A 17,003-nucleotide genomic window follows, 5' to 3' on the forward strand; every position below is an offset into this window, starting at 1 on the left:
CAAATACCTTTATTCTGACAAACTTATAATGTTTTTTTCCTAGTGCCTGAAAGAACAACACACAATTTAAATTGCTCTCCTGAAATAAGGTATCACACCTCCACAGCATGATTAGGTCTGTCCTTTTCTTCTGCCTGACCATATCTGCTGTCTTCTGCTCGTACCACATACGATGCTTGCCTCTGCATATCACAGAAATATTCACATATTGCCCAAAAAAATTAATATGCTAGAAAGAAAATAAAATCAGATTATCCTCACCTATGTACAGGGCAAAACAAGACATCTGTTAAAGGATGTATTCTTTCCTCTCAAAAGGTGAAAAAAAAATAAAAAAAGACAATAAGCTTTTTCATGTCACCTTCACTAACCACATGGGTGGTCAAGTTGAAAAACAAAAGTCAAAGTATGCTGGAAAAATAGAGCTGCATTTGCCCAGAAAAATTTTATCACCAGTCACAGCAAAAACATCCACTTGGTTCCTAAATGCTGGCAGAGTCACCAGAAAAAACTCCAGTGGGAAGAGTTGTAACATATAAACTAGGCACTTCAATACAAAGAAAAGAGCAACTAATACCTTCTCATGGCTGTTCCTTCTCAGAGCAGCCCTAATTTACTGAAAAAGCTCCACTCAACAGGCCTCTTCTCCATATTTTCCAACTGAAATGAAAGGGATTTTTCCAGAATTGGGGTCACCACAAGAAAAAGACACAATATGTTTGCTAGGGTTTGTTTGACTGGTTGGTTTTAACCAAATTATTCCAAAACTGAACTTGGCCTCTGCTTTTGCATAGGTCTCATCACAAATGTCAAATAAATTATTTAAAAAATAAAAAATATATAACTACTTACTCTGATTTTTTATATTGTTCACATTCTGAACCCAAAGCTGAACTGTTTGGTACATACTGCTTCTAGAAGTAATTCCAAGTTATTACTTGGCAATACTTAGCATTATTATTTTAACACTTGCCCAAAATACAGCAGCATTTCTCAGAAACTCCTACATAACCACTGCATTTCAAAATATACCACTTATAACAAGTTCATCCTCTCTATAAGATGCAACAGATAACTCAGCCATGGCTTGGTAATTGCAGCGTGACAAAGTGCAGACAACGTGGAAACAAGATGTACTTATTCATCTAATCAGATATTTTGGAATGCTTCAGATTCTCTCTGGGTATAGACCAAAGTGCAGCACACTGAGGCTCGTCACTAGAAGAGAGTAGTAGGGGCACACAAATCAATAGCTCCTAATGGGGTATAAAAGCATGAGAGGTAAAAAGGAAAGTTATATATGGGAATCAGAAAATAGTTCATAGTCATCACAGTTCCCAAACAAAAATCAAAGACTCTCCTTGCTTCCCATTTTAATTAGACTACATTTTCTACTGCCAAAATAAGCACGACTTCACTAATCTTGTGAAACTTCTGCATTTTGCCCATTAATTTTAACATCTTCACTACCCTTATAGGATCTTGAGTTAATCAGTACTGCAAATATTGCTGGATATCTGTTGTGACCTCTTCATTATCACAGACATTCACTGTCAGTTTGATCATTAAATTAATGGTATTGTTGGTGTTAACTCTAGCTTAAGAGCTGCTCCTCTAAGAAACAGCTCTCAGAGAAAAAAATTTTCCTTCAGATTTCCCCCCCTTCCCCTCTCCCCCAAACCCCCTCACATAAAATACAATCAAAATCAAGGGAATATATTTAACCAGAATAGTATGACATACTTGTCACAGCACATAGGCATAAAGCACTTTGTATCAAAAGACTCTACAGAACTGTCCTTCACCAGCCTATATACTTGGATATATTCAGAAACTCCTTTCAAAAATACCATCAGGTGGCACATAAGTGAGGACATTTTACTTCTAAAAATAAAAGTGAAAAGATAAACAGAGTGTCATGGTACATTTTAATACCAGAATCCTAACAGCAAAACAGGTAAAGTCTTATGAAGCACTCCAGAACTTCATAATTACACCATGTGACTACATATCAAGAGATGTACAATTTTTTTAAATGGAAGATGAGTAATGCAGGAAACCAACTCTGATGAATAATTTGTTCTTTCTTTAACTTCAATTATAAACAAATTCCTTGCTATTTAAACAGATGCTATATAACTATATATGCATCAAGACTTAAATAAATAAATATTATATAGTTTAAATTATAGTATGTAAATTCTAAAACATCTTAACTTTCATTTGTAAATTAAAAAAAAAACCAAACAAAAAAACACTGCCCTTATAGGCAGGAGGGCCAAGCATGTATTAATCAGAATATTGTCAGACACCCTAGTTGTTATACAGATCACTTCAATTGTCATACACCATATGAGAGATGTTTAATGGAATCACAGAATGGTGTACATTGAAAGAGGGCCTTAAAGATTATCTAGTTCTAAATCCCCCACCATGGTCAGGGAGACCTTTCACTAGACCAGGTTGCTCAAAGCCCTATACAACCTGGCCCTGAACACTTCCAGGGATGGGATATGCACAGCTTCTCTGGACAACCTGTTCCATTTCTTCACCATCTGCACAGAACATCCACATTACCTCTCCAGTTTAAAGACCTGATTAGCAAAAGTAACTGCCTACTGATCCTATGAAGCTCCACCAAGTCTTTAGAATATTATCCTTCCTCTGTGTAGTTGAATTAGTTAAAACCTCCTATCAGATAAAATCACCTAGTTTCCTGGCTGGTTAAAATGTGTGAAAGAGCATGGGGATGACTGCAAAGAAATTCAGCACATGATTTAAAATAAAGTGTGTACCTTGCCTTCTCTATGCAAATTTTAATTTAGAAAATCTAGCATCTAATGTTTTCTGTAGTCCTGTGTCCTGGAGTTTTGTTATTGTATCCCCAGTTGCCTGCTTTGTCCCCAAAAATGGGTACTATAGCTTTAAGCTAAACCCAGAGATAGAGAAAGAGGAAAGAGAAGCGGTAACGATTTTTGCCACCAGTGTTTAAAAACACAGAGATAAGACTCTTGGTTTCACCCAACTCGTGGCTTTTTCTCTCCAGAGAAAAACAGATTAAATAATTTCTTTGCTTTTTAAGCTAGCTTTTCATTTGTTAATTGAAACAGAAGTTTTGCATGGAACTGTAGCTTCATCTTCTAGAACTAAGCAACTTTTCTCCAAGCCAAAACACCAAAACACTGCCTGGGCACACCCCTCACCCCCAACATTGTGCTGTGGCCCAGAGGCCAGCTCCTGGCTCGGAAAAAGACTGAACCACACCTACAGAAAAACTTCTGAAACTCTCCAAAGCAGCAAACAGTTTTATTATTTAACATTATTCATTCTTTTCATACCTGTAAACAACTTGCTTGTTAAATAAACAATTTTTTCAGTCTCTCCAATAAAAACCCTTTCAAACCTGTAGGAACCCATGAAAAAAAAACTTGCTAAAACATACTCTTCATTAAAGGAAACACCTTTTCAGAACATTTCCTCCTAAATTTGTCCAAAACCAAGACATCCTGTTAAATGAATCCCATTTTGTCTCAGACAGAATACAAAAGCATGCCAAAGGCTCAGTGAGGTTTAAAACTGCGATAATTACTTTTAGATTTCCTCTGCAGTAAGTAAGGATGCTAATTTCAATAACTAGTGGTACAAGTAAGACTAACAAAGAAAATGAAAGAGAAGTGTGTTATTGCTTCAGTTGCAACTTGTTAAAATAACTTTTCAATTAAATACAAAACTCGTGTATATTCTTCTTTTATTTATGTACTGCAAAACCATTATTTTTCTTTTCCATGTCCTTTTACTATTTATTATCCCCATTATTCTTTAAGGTGAAAAAAGAACAAGCAAGTAACTCTCAATAACTAATATTTCTATACTGCTTTCTGTCACAACCCTCCTGTTTTCTGCCCTTTCACCCTTCTCAAACCAAATCAATTGAAACTTCTGCTTCAAAAACCAAAGTACCCATCTCTTGCTCAGTGTTGTCTACATAATGCCAAGATGTCAAATGAGGTCAGCATTGGCATGATACATGAAATCCATAGGCCCTCTACTGTGTGTGTTCGAAGAATGAATAAATAGTGAAACATATAATTTTCCCCCAAACTGGAAGAATAGATTCTTAAACCAATGCAAAGGAAGATATTAGGGTGACTTCCAGCTACCTCAGTGGCATCCTGGTTTAACATCAATACAGCACACTGAAATTTTACTACATGCTAAATAGAAAGAATGTAGTAATTTACAAAATGCCATCTGTGCTGACCAAAAGCTAAAATAGTATTCTTAATAGAGAAACCATTTTGCATTTCTTCTACCAAGACCTCTATAAGAATAATTTTGTCTGGAATAAGCACAGCAAAAAGCAAAATTAATTAATGAAAACCTCCCTCTCTTGTTTTATTTTCACAATAATCTTCTTATCAATAATATAGGCATGAATTTAAATTTAGGGAATCACATGCTGGTGGATACCGTTTCAGATTAATTTCAGATAATGACCTTAATATGTACCTCAGATTAAAATATCTCTCCCAGCTTTTCTGCAAGAAACATAGTAGCCTACATCTTCAATAGCGGATAAAACTTACCTTATTACAAAGTCATGGCTGTCAATCTCTTTTCCACAACCACTGTTTAGCAGGATGCCAGAATTCCCAACAACAGCACAGGTTTTAAATCGGCGATTTTTCATTGGGGAAACTTCAGGGAGAAGGCTGTGCAAATTCTGAGAGATGTTCAGAGTGCGACGTCTGTCCAGTACATAATGAATTACATCTCCGGGCTTGAAGCTACTTTTGACCACTGAGACATCTCTTTCGGCATCCAAGAACTGAAGAATGTTCTTCCTGCATTGACAGAAATATGCAGAGACAAAACCCAACACGCTGCTCAAATGGAATTTTATCTAGCAGCAATACAGACTGCACAAGCCACACAACATAAAGCAGAGGGCAGACAGTGCCAGTCCTGCCAGGGTAATTTCCCATGCTCTAGGATAGAGTTAGAGCAAAGCTTTTAGGATCGAGTTAACTCTGTGATTACAATAGGACACATAAATATACAAAACTAGAGCATAATGACTTGTGCACACAAAGACACAGAGAGTCCAATAAAAGACAACTGAAAATTTGAAGGCATACTATGCTTGACAATCTTCAAAAAATTTTGGAATTAAGACATTTTTAAAAAGAACTGAGGCAGTTTGTTTTCATAAAAACAAACTTAAATACATGAAGCATTTGTGATCAGGAGATGTTATATCTTACAAATCAGCTTGGCTCAGGAAGGGCCATGTTTTCTTGTAGATTCTTATTTCACCATAAGAGTAATCTATTCAGTTTAGCATAAACTTCCTCCTAATTAATTCACTATGAGAACACACCTAGTCTTTTGTACCAATTTGAACAAAATCGGCTTAAAACATAATACAAATTAAACTACTGCAGCTCAGGGTCCAGTCAAGCTGTTAGCTGAACTCAGAACCTCTTACAAACTCATCAATACTTTGAAACATTGATCATCTTGTCAGCAAATGTTTAAACTACTATCCAGGTTAAGACACACATGACCAAATATTAGGGTTTAATAAACTACCATCTATCATGTGAACTATGGCAGATGAACAGTTGTATACAGTTGTATACTCCCAGCCCCCAGCAAATAACTGATGGAGAATGTTTGCTTTTATGTCAGCTGAAAAGTGAAGTCATGGTATATGCTTATGGGGACATCAGGATGCCTAAGTGGAGGTAAAGCAGCTCAAACTTGCCTCATACCCAACGTTGAGGGGACAGAGAGAAAAACTGTGAAAAAATCAGTAACAGTTCTTGAGTAACCTAATTTTTGTGTTTTCTATATAGAAACCTCATTAAATGTCATAATGTGGTCTAGCTTACCCTGCTAGGGTAAGCACATGGGTGGCACATAGTCATGGCTATACTTCTCCCATTTGCAAGCCCTTATCTAAACATGGGTCCCATAACTAAGGCTGCTGTGGCTATTATCCACTTTTCTTTATGGGTTAGTAAGGTGAGGAACTCATGAATTTTTAACTTTCTCAGGAAGGCAGGCACATGGATTCAGCACTATCACACACTAACTGTATGTTTTTGGGGTTACTTTAATAAAGGTACCTACTGTGCGCAAACGACACTGGGGGAAATTTTCTCCCAACACTTCAACCAGCTCTTTGGGTCTACCCAACCAGTTTTTGAAGGATTCAAATCTACTCTAAATGCTAATAATATCATACATTAGCTAGTGTTGCTGATATGCCTGTTAAGCCTGTTATATTTAGCATTCAGAGAAAAGGGAAGAATGACTTGGATAACCACCCTGATAATCTACCCCAGAGAAGAGGGATGCTGCCACAGAGCCTGACACTGCCCCAGAGACTAGGGATGCTGCCCTACTGCCTAAACCAGGGTGGGTGTTCTAGTAAAAGAAATACACGAAATATGCCAGATGGTGAAGGAGTACATTTCCCTAACTACTGAAAAACTCTCCCCCTGCCTTGAAGGAGAGTCTAATACTGCACCAGTAGAACCCACATATGTTACAACTGTCCAGGTTTCCAACTAAACCACAAGGGCAGTTACAGGCAGCTGCAATTGCCCCTGTAGAAACAAAGTTTAAGATGAAATCAGAGCACCCAGATAATAAAGATAAGAAAGAAGAGCCCTCAGAAGCCAAAGGGGAGCCAGAGGTTGCAATCATAACTGAGTCCCTGACGTATAAAAGTCTCCATAATCTGCACAAAAAACATTGTACAACAAGGGCATGAGCCTTATACAGCCTAGTTACTTTGGGTCTGGGACCTAATGGGTACAAGGATGCAAGTAAATGGAGGTGAGGCAAAGAATTTAGGAGCCTTGACCCAAGACTGACATATGAATCAGAAATTCATAAGGGAGCCAAGAACCCTTTCCCCCTAAGAGCAGCTTTAATGAGTATAAGAAAGAGGTTTGTCCTCAAAAAGAGAATGCAGGAGCACCATCATAGAATGTGCTAGAAAACCTTTGAAGAAGGGATTCAACAACTAAGAGAAGTGGCAGTATTAGAAGCACTCTTTAGAAGGGATAAACAGCACAATAATGACACTGACAAGGTCAGGTGCATAAGGCAAATGTAAAATCTAGCAAATCTAGGGCCATCTCAAAACACCACCTTCATTACAGCTATTAACACTGGTAACAACCAAGAGACAGTGGGTTCTGTTGACAATAAGCTTAGAAATTACAATAGTATAATCAATAGCCCAATGCAGGCTCATATCTCTGCTGTGATTAAGGACCACAAAGAAGAGATTAATTAAGTAGTGAGAGAAAAGGTGAGGAGGAACAGTTCCCATATGGCACCAGTGCAAATCACAGGCCCTGAAGTCAGAGCCAATGTCCGCCAATTAAAAAGAGAGGGTACACCTCACAAGCCAACCTGTGGCTCTTCCTGCACAATCATAAAGAAGAACATGGGAAGACAGAAAGAAAGAACTACTTCTATCCTGGCACCACAGGTGCATCAACTCAAGGAGAGAAACACCAACCGAGAGAGCTCCACTAAAGTGAAATTAGCCTTAGCCTCCCATAACCAAGCTGCCAGGTATCATCTGTCAGGTACCCTTGAAAGAACCTCTAATATGCATGCCCAAGAAGAAAATTATAACCAAGGCTACAGCGGCCCTGCCTCTAGCCAGAAAGAGGCACAAGAAAACCAGGTCTTTTAGACAGGGTAGATCCAATGACCTGGCACATCAGAGTCACAAAAATATGAAGTGTTAGTTAATACTAGTGCGCAGTGTACCCTAATGCCATCAGGATATGTGGCACGGGCAGAGCCCGTTTCCATTGCCAGGGTAATGGGGTGTCATGGTTTTGACATGGGAGAAATTTAGGGAAGTGACATAAAAGCTTTTGTGTAACTGCCAGTCTGCTGAAACACTGGGAAGCTGGACACACCTCTGGGAAAGTGACATGTTAAAGGCAGAAGAAACCTGGGAACATCCTCTTACCTTCCCTGCCGCAAGAAGGTAACATGCCCCATGCCCACCGGGTCCTGTCCTGAGCTGGGCTGGGCAGGCTCTGCCACAGGAGGGGCTGGGTCCCTCTCTGGAGATCCAGGGGACTCCAAGCCCCATCCTGGCCGGGCTGGGCCCCAGCAGCTGCCAGGCAGGAATGTGGGGGAGGCTGCGGAGCCCTGGTTGGAGCAGGGCCAGCTGCAGCTGTTAAGATCTTGCCATCTTGCATTCTGAGACCAGAAGCAGCCCTGCAGCCAGGCAGAGTGGCCCAGAGGCTGGAATTGAACTTTGAGAAAACCAAAGACCAACCAAGAAGCTGACCTTGACACAGTCCCAGCTGCTATTCCTGCCGTAAGTTCCTGCCATAAGTCACCTGCGGGTCAGGTGAACATTTGAAGGGCCCAGGCAATGTGTTAACTCTTTCAGTGCTTCAATCTTCCCTTTAGTGAGAGAAAGGGACAAGATGAAAGCATGTGAGGAACAGCATGACATCATGGTCAGTGAGGAAGAAGTCCCAGATGCGAGAGATGAAGAGATGCCTTGATTTTAGAGCTGAAATCCTCTTGTAAGCTATGGAGAAAGGACTTTTTTCCTATAACACATGAAACCATGTGTTTCATGATGAAAGTGAAACCCTTCAGATGAAGGGCTCAAACTGATATTGATCTAAGGCCTCCATGTTAAAGTAAGCAAATGTTAAAGTAGCTGGGATCCCATGAGAAGTCTGAATAGAGAAAAGAGAGTAGTCCTGTGCCCCCAGGAGATCTCTGTTCCCAGGGATGACAATGATTTTAGAAATAAATAATGAGAACTTTTGCCTTTGAACAGCTCATCTTCAAAATAATACTCCGTAAGTCGATATGGCCAATCAACAAGCTGTGGGAAGATTTGTGGGAAACAGGAGGGACTTTGTGATGGCAGGGTTCCCCAGGCAGCTGTTATTGGTGAGGAAATTAAGAGCCACGAGAGAACTGTTTTTTTCCTCTTGTGGAGAAGTCTCCATAACCTTAACAAGAGGGACTTCTCTCTGTAAGTGAACTGAAGAAAGACTATTCTAGAGGTGGTAAACTGACTGGAAATTTTAGGTTTTGTTTCTTTACATTGTCAGTGGGAAAGGAAAGGTTGTGAGGGGAGGAGAATTGTTCTGATGGGTTTGTTTTGATTCTTACTACTTTTTGCTTTTAGTTACTGTTAATAAAATTTTCTTTATACCCTTTTAAAGTTTTGAGCCTGCTTTGTCTTTCTTCCTGTCTGCTACGTCACAGCAGGAAGTGAGTGCAGAGGTGGTTGGCCGCCGAAACATACCACACTCTTAAGTGCATTAGGCTGGGAAATCTTAAAATTGCATAAATATTAAATTCTACTACATGGGGAGATCACAGCAATTGACCCTGTTAAAAGTTAAGGTGAATCTTAACTTAAAAAGTGTGGCAGAAACATCCTATTGTAACCAGCCCAGAAGCCCCGTGTATTCTAAGCATAGACTTCCTCCAAAACAGCTGTTACAAAGATCCAAAGAGACTCAGGTGGGCTTTTGGAACAGCTGCTGTAGAGGCAGAGGACATTAAGTAATTGAACACCTTGCCTAGACTATCAGAAAACCCATCTGCAGAAAGACTCCTGAGGGTAAGAGAGTAACAAGTACCAACTGCCACCTCAACAGCGCACCACGCGCAGTATCAAACAAATCAAGATGCCGTGATCCCCATCCACAAAATAATCCATGAACTAGAGAGCCAAGGGGTCATCCATAAGACCCACTCACGTTTCAACAGTCCCATTTAGTCTGTGTCCAAGTCTGACAGAAAATAAAAATTGACTGTAGACTATCATGGCTTAAATAAAATAACTCCACCACTGAGCGCTGCTGTGCCAGACATATAGAACTCCCATACAAACTGGAGTCCAAGGCAGCAAAGTGGTATGCCACTACTGACATTGCTAATGTGTTTTTCTCCATTCCTCTGGCAGCAGAATGTAAACCTCAACTTGCTGTCACATAGAGGGGCTTGCAAGTTCATCTAGAAACAACTGCTCCAAGGGTACAAACACACCTCCACCATCTGCTATGGACTGATCCAGGCTGCACTAGAAAAGAGTGAAGCTCCAATGTATTAATGAGATCATTATGTGAGGGAACATGGCAGTAGAAGTATTTAAGAAAGATCATCCAGATTCTACTAGAAGTTGGCTTCACCATCAAGAAGAGCAAAGTCAAAAGAACTGCCCAAGAGATACAGCTCCTGGGCATAAAGTGGTAAAACAAACTGCGACACATTCCCACTGAGGTCATCAATAAGATCACCACAATGTCTCCACTAACCAGCAAGGAGGAAACACAAGCTTTCCTAGGCGCCATAGGTTTTTGGAGAATGCATACCCCTGAGTACAGCCAGATTGCGAGCCCTCTCTATCTGGTTAGCTGCAAAAAGAATAATTTTCACTAAAACCCTGAACAGCAATAAGCCTTCACCCAAATCAAGCTGGAGATCACTCATGCAATAGCCCTTAGCCCAGTCAGGACAAGACCAAAAGTAATGAATCTGCATTACTTTGCAGCTGAGCACAATGGCTTATCCTGGAGCCCGTGGCAGAAGGTGCCTAAAGAGACTTGAGGCCAAGCACCAGAATTCTAGACCCAAAGTTAACAGAGGGTCCAAAGTCAATTACACTCCCAGAGAAAAGAAAATCTTGGCTGCCTATGAAGGAGTTCAAGACACCTCAGAAGTGACTGGCACAGAAGCAAAACTCCTCCTAACACCGCAACTACTGGAGGATGGATGTTTTAAAGAAAGGCTTCCTTTACCCACCATGCCACTGACGCCACATAAAGCAAACAGATTGCCCTCACCATACAGTGTGCCCCTATCTAAAACCCAAATCACCCTGAGATTTTAAAAATAATTACAAACTAGCCAGAAAATGAAAACTTTAGTCTCACTAACAAAAAAGAGCAAGAACAAGTGACACGGCCTGAATAAGATCCACCATTCAACCAACTACCATCAGAAAAAACACAATACACTCTTCACTAACAGTTCCTGTCAAATCATAGGGATGCTCCACACGACAGGTTGCACAAGCTACTGAAAAAGGAAGTAGATCAAGTCAACTTACTGAATTCAAGGCCATTCAGCTGGCTCTGAATATTGCTGAAAAGAGTAAAGTAGCTAAAGCTATACCTTTATACCAATTCATGCATAGTAGCCAATACTCTGTAAGGCTAGCTAGAAAGGTACAAAAAGGCCAACTGGCAGCATAAAAGAAAAAACAATCTGGGCTGCTAATGAGTGGAAAGACATTGCCACTCAGGTAGAAAAGCTATCTGTGACAGTCCACCATGTAGATACCCCCAAAATTCAGGATAATAAAGAGTACCTAAACAGTAAATAAACAGATCAGGCTGCAAAAATAGAGCTGTCACAGATAAATTGAGATTGGCAGCATAAGGGGAAGTTGTTCATAGCTCAAAAGGCCAATGATGAATCAGATCATCAGGGCAGAAATGTTACGTGTAAGGTAGCATGAGATCCAAGGTTAGATCTAACCATAAACATTATTTCTCAGGTTATCCATGACTGTGAGATGTCTGCTGAGATCAAACCAAGTGAGTGAAGCCCCTGAAGTATAGTGGGCAGTACTCCAAATGTAAGTGTGGGGAAGCCTAGAAAATTGACTACATCACCCTTCCCTAAATCTGCCAAGGAAAGTGCTATGTACTAACCATTGTGGAAGCCACCACTAAATAGTTAGAAACCTACATTGTGCCTCATGCTACTACCCAAAACACCATCTTAAACCTAAAAAAGCAAGTCCTATAGAGACATAATACTCCTAAAAGAATCAAGTCAGAAAACAAGACCCATTTCAAGAGCAACTTTATAAACACCTAGGCCAAAACACATAGTACTAAATTGATATATCATATGCCTTATCATCCACCAGCTGCCAAGAAAGTTAAACAGCACAGCAAACTACTTAAGACTGTCCTAAAAGCACTTAGTAGTAAAACATTCAGAAATTAGAAAATGAACTTAGCAAAATCCACCTAAAAGGTGAACACCCAAGGGTCCATGGGTAAAGCTAATCCTGCCTAATCTAAATCCTTGTACATATTAGATGAAGTCCCTGTGGTACACATGAAAGGTATTTTAGGAAAGAGTATTTAAATTAGTCCCACCTCAGGCAAAGGAAAACCCACCTCTAAGATTGTTTTTTGCTCAAAGACCTAGTTACAAGTATTAGGTAATGCAGAAAGATAGAGAAACACGTTGTGTACCACAGGAAAATCTTCAGTAAGAACTGTATTGAAGATTTCATTGTGTAGAGTTTATTGATTTAGGTATGATGCAGATGGTAATAGAATAAGGGGGAGATAATGTCTTAGGCTGCAAATGCAAGATGTGTTTTCTACTGCCATCTGTTAAACCAAGTGGGACACTTTATCTTTTCCACAACCAATCCTTCCTGTAAGGAGGTATCTTCTGTTAGTGGGCCACTGAGTCTCAATGTATGACTGACAAAATTACATCATCAGATTGTGAGATGCTCCACACAGGAGGAGGAGCCAAGCATTCCTACCTGGGTATAATCTGAAATTTAGAATACCACAGGCAGCCTTTTCCCACTAGAATCCCAGAAGATAAGCCTTTTCCCACTAGATTCCCAGAAAAAGACCAGGCCCATCTACAACAGCACTGACCTTCAGAGGAAATCTAGACCCTTTCTACAGAGTCATTGTTTCAACAGGAATATATGTATCTGTCACTTCTGAAGGACTGCAGCCACAATTTAATTGGACTGCTATGAACACCCTGACCAACAGACATCAGGTCATAATCTGACTCTGTCACTGTTGTTTTATATGACTTCATTTTTATTTTTCCTAATAAAAAAACTGTTATTCCTACTTCCGTATCTTTACCTAAGAGCCCCAAAATTTTACAATTATAATAATTCAGAGGGAGGGGGCTTACATTTTCCATTTCAAGAGAAGCTCCTGCCCTCCTTAACAGACACCTGTCTTTTCAAACCAATACATGAGTGAAGCTCTACAAGCTTGGGTCCATCTGTGAAGCAGGTTTGTTTCTGAAGAAAGATCAGATCTGAACCAAGTACAACACTCTTATGGAACAGGCAGGGAGTGATGAGCTGGAGCAAGGAGTTTAGTTCATAATAAATCTATTAGAAACTTTTGCCTCTGCAAGTCTACCAAGAAGAAAAAAAAAATCACTGTTGTCAGTAGGTGACGTAGAATTTAAAACAAAATGGATATTTTGTTTGCACATTAAGCTTCTAAAGAAGAACTTCCATAGAGCACAACCAAACAGGAAAAGATAACTAGAAATGCTATTCTAGCAGTTGCAACATTCAGTCACAGCAACAAAGGTAGAACAATCCCCCACACATTAAAAGGGATGAGCTATAGAAACATCCATGCTCACTAGCCAGCTCTTGTGTTGCTGCCTCAAGAAAGAAGAGTATGCCTCAATCTTGCAACCAACGACATCAAATATGCACCATGGAACTGATCTTAAAAGCTATAGGAGAAGTGAAACATAATAAATTTGGTTTTTAAGTAATTCCTCTCATTTCCTAAAGTTGGCCCAAAAAAAAAAAAAAAAGAAGTAATATCTGTAATATGTTTGGCTATCTGTTACAGCTGTCACATATGAAGCAAACAGTCTCAGAGCAAAGGCAATTTATGCTGAGGCACATGAGGAATTAATATAAAGCAGGATAGACAATTTTAACATCCTTAGTTTAGCTTTTAGTAAGGCCAGGCAAGATATATCTGTAAAAGGAAGATTAAGATTCAAATTTGGCCTTTAAATTTAATGGACTTTAAATCTCCTTGGGTTTGATAGCTTAACTTCATGGGCACTCTGCAACAGATAGATCAATTGATACAAAACAAAAAAGAGCAAGAAAGAGAGAATTGTCCAATCTAGAAGTATTAAAAATTACTGCAATTACTCATCACATAGGAAGAGAGTTACCACAGCTGGGGCTGTAAAGGATAATCTGAATCCATCAAAAGCTACAAACACCATCAGCCAAGCTATCAAGGATTTCACATGAACTTTGACTTGAGAAGGGATGACCACTGATGAGTCTCAAAACCTCAAAAAATTATCTGCAATGCACAGAAACTAGATTTCCAACTACAGGAAGTCACATGATCACCAGAAGATTTGCTTTAGTCCCTGTTATCTAGAAAGAATTGGCCTAAAACTGTCCATGTTAGCAATCTGTGCATGAACACAGTATCTGCTGTATTATTTTTCAAAGCAAGAGGAAGACAGTGAAGTTATGCAAACAGTGTCAAAAAAGGAAATGCACATTGGCTTCCATTATTCATTTGGTTGCTTACATTCAAAACTTATTTATCTATATGTTTATAAAAGTCCTCCAAAGAATTTCATGTGTACTTGAATTAGAATCAGATATTCAGCCACGCACTTAAAACAGCTGCAATTTCCAAAAGGTCTATGGAATTTATTTTTCAATCAAATGCTGAGGTGGTCAGAAATCTCTAATCTTAGTATCTTCTTACATATTTAAAAATGTTTTCATATCTGAAGCTGTCATTAGCATATTTGTTAAATGTGCACACAGGTATTGCAGTACGCCGTAGAATCCTTATATATGAGATACACAATAATGTTAACATTAAAATATTTTTTGTTGATTCATCTGACTGTATCCAGATACCTTCTAATACTGAAAGTAGTATGATTAATAATGCAGAGTCCATGATATTGTTTTAAGTTCCTTCATGCTACTGACTCGCTGATACCATGGCGACAATAGTACTTCCAATTTTCACATAAGTGATAATGGAGAAAAAAATACTGAGGGACATAGCAAATACTGAGTGTACAAACATGAGTGTCTCAGTCAGTCTTGATGCTGATTAGTAATAACAACTTTTTTAAACCTCTGCTCTGTCCCACAAAGAGTACCAAAACCAGGACAATAAGGTTATTCTGATTAAACAGACATGACAAAATAATTACAAGTGTTAATCCACTCCAAACTGCATATTGAATTCAAAAGTAAACTCAATTCCACCAAGGGAAGAAAGAGCATTATTTTTGGCAAACCTTGAAGAAATTATGTTTTGCAGCCTAAAGCTAAACTATGCAAACAAAGAGTTTCATTTGAGGTAGTTTTCAAGTTTTTTTATGACACATAAAACTGTGTCAGGGTGTGACCTGAACCATTTTCTGGGCAGGTGAGACTGATGTGATTCATGCTTAATTGTAGCCAAGCCACTGCTCAGAATATGTTTACACAACTCAAAAAAACACAGTCATAATCAGTGGCTGACCTGTTGTTTTTCTTTGATAAACAGACACAGATCTCCGTAATATTTAAGTACCACCCCTAGCAAGTCCTGACTCTGCTTTGCAGTCTGCAGCTGGAAGGTGGCTCTCAGCCTTTAGAATCACCAGGGACTACAGCCTAGTTAAAATATGATTTTTTGCCAGGTAAATAATTTTTATTAATTTTTTTTTTTTAATTTTTATTATATTTATTAAAAACAACATGAAATACCAAACTCTGTGGTAACAGAAGGTCACAGCTTGGTCTTGTACATGACTTAGAGTTCTACCTCCTGTTGGTTCCTTGAGGAGGAGCCAGTGGTGACCACAACTATTTGCACCTGTACTAGGTTTTACTTTAGTCTGAAAGGAAGTTTCAAGAAAAGCTCTTCCAGGAAAGCAGCCTTTAGAATTGTAGTATAGTTTGTGTTGGAAGAGGACTTGAAAGACCATCTAGTTCAACCCTAATTTGGATTTGTTAAAAACATACCTGGCTGCAAATAACCCTGGAAGGGTTTCTAGAAGCTCCCAGCTGATGGAGGCCACACAAACAGAAATGCTGTAATACCCGAGAGTGGGCATGCAAAATGAAGAGGGATTTTAAACAGACCATGACTCAACTACTGCTTATCACAGGAAGCTCATCCATATACCAGCTTTTCAAGAAGATAAGCAAGGTAGAGTAAGATAGATTAGCAAGCAAAAACGCCCTGAGGTTTATTATGACTAAACCAGGCAAGAGAACCCTGGATTCCATGTCTTTGACACAAAAACAATCAGAAAGAAATAGTACAAATGGGTTCAGAACATTGCTCCAAAAGCTTCAGAGCAATTGTAGTGCTCCATTGCTGGTTCCATATTTAATGCTTGCACCTCAGGGACTTGTCACAGCTGTTTCACACTAACTTGTAAGACAAAAATTGATAATAATCAGAACCTTTTGAAGGAGGAAGATGCTTTTTTTTTTTTTTAGATGCTGCTGACATCTTACACATTCTCATGCTTTTCTGACAGGAAATATTCTCTGTTATATTACAGAGATAAACACATTCCCAATGTACTCATTTAAAAATTTGCCTTCCTGCAATTCATAACCATCTTCTTCTCCTTTCAGCATAAATACACATATTTACTTAAAAGTAAGTAGAAAAAAGTCACAGACATCCAACTGTGATTAATTTCACACAGGTCACAGATGTGCTGTCATCAGTCCTGTGTGGAAGGCTTTCCTAAGGAGGTTTGTTACCATCTCAGCCACATCTCTACTTTCTGAACTATAGCCTTCATTACAAATGAAGTCTCCTTATTTCTATAAGCATAAAAAAAAACTTCACATTTCTACAGAGAGTAGAAAGGACAATGACATAAAATCTTAGCAGATGGTAGACTCCTCTTCGTGACTGAAATAACTCAGACAGAAAAGGGAGCAAAAAAGCAGTCTTCTTCCCTTTGTCACAGTAATTATCAATTCTCCTTCAAAGAAATTGCCAGCAATGAGAAGGTAACATCAGTTGCAAAAATCAGTCTCCCACTGAACCAGTCATGGTAATGGCAGCACATTTCACACAGTCCCAAGTAACTAGTAATACCCATAACTTCTACCTCAATCACAGGAAGTCTAGCTCTTTCTTCTTAAGCCTGCTTATTATCTTCACAAGGCTGCT

General features: G+C 39.1%; 1 protein-coding gene across 1 annotated transcript in view; it reads right to left on the reverse strand.

Annotated features, from left to right (window-relative positions):
* The window catches only part of ST8SIA4 (ST8 alpha-N-acetyl-neuraminide alpha-2,8-sialyltransferase 4), a 57,990-nt gene that overhangs the window by 32,337 nt on the left and 8,650 nt on the right, over positions 1-17,003 (reverse strand). The window contains exon 3 of the mRNA XM_021543994.2: positions 4,587-4,844. Coding sequence (XP_021399669.1) covers positions 4,587-4,844 — 258 coding nt within the window. The remainder of the gene's footprint in view (positions 1-4,586; positions 4,845-17,003) is intronic.

Source organism: Lonchura striata, chromosome Z (assembly GCF_046129695.1).
Source record: "Lonchura striata isolate bLonStr1 chromosome Z, bLonStr1.mat, whole genome shotgun sequence".
In the NCBI taxonomy this organism is placed as follows: domain Eukaryota; kingdom Metazoa; phylum Chordata; class Aves; order Passeriformes; family Estrildidae; genus Lonchura; species Lonchura striata.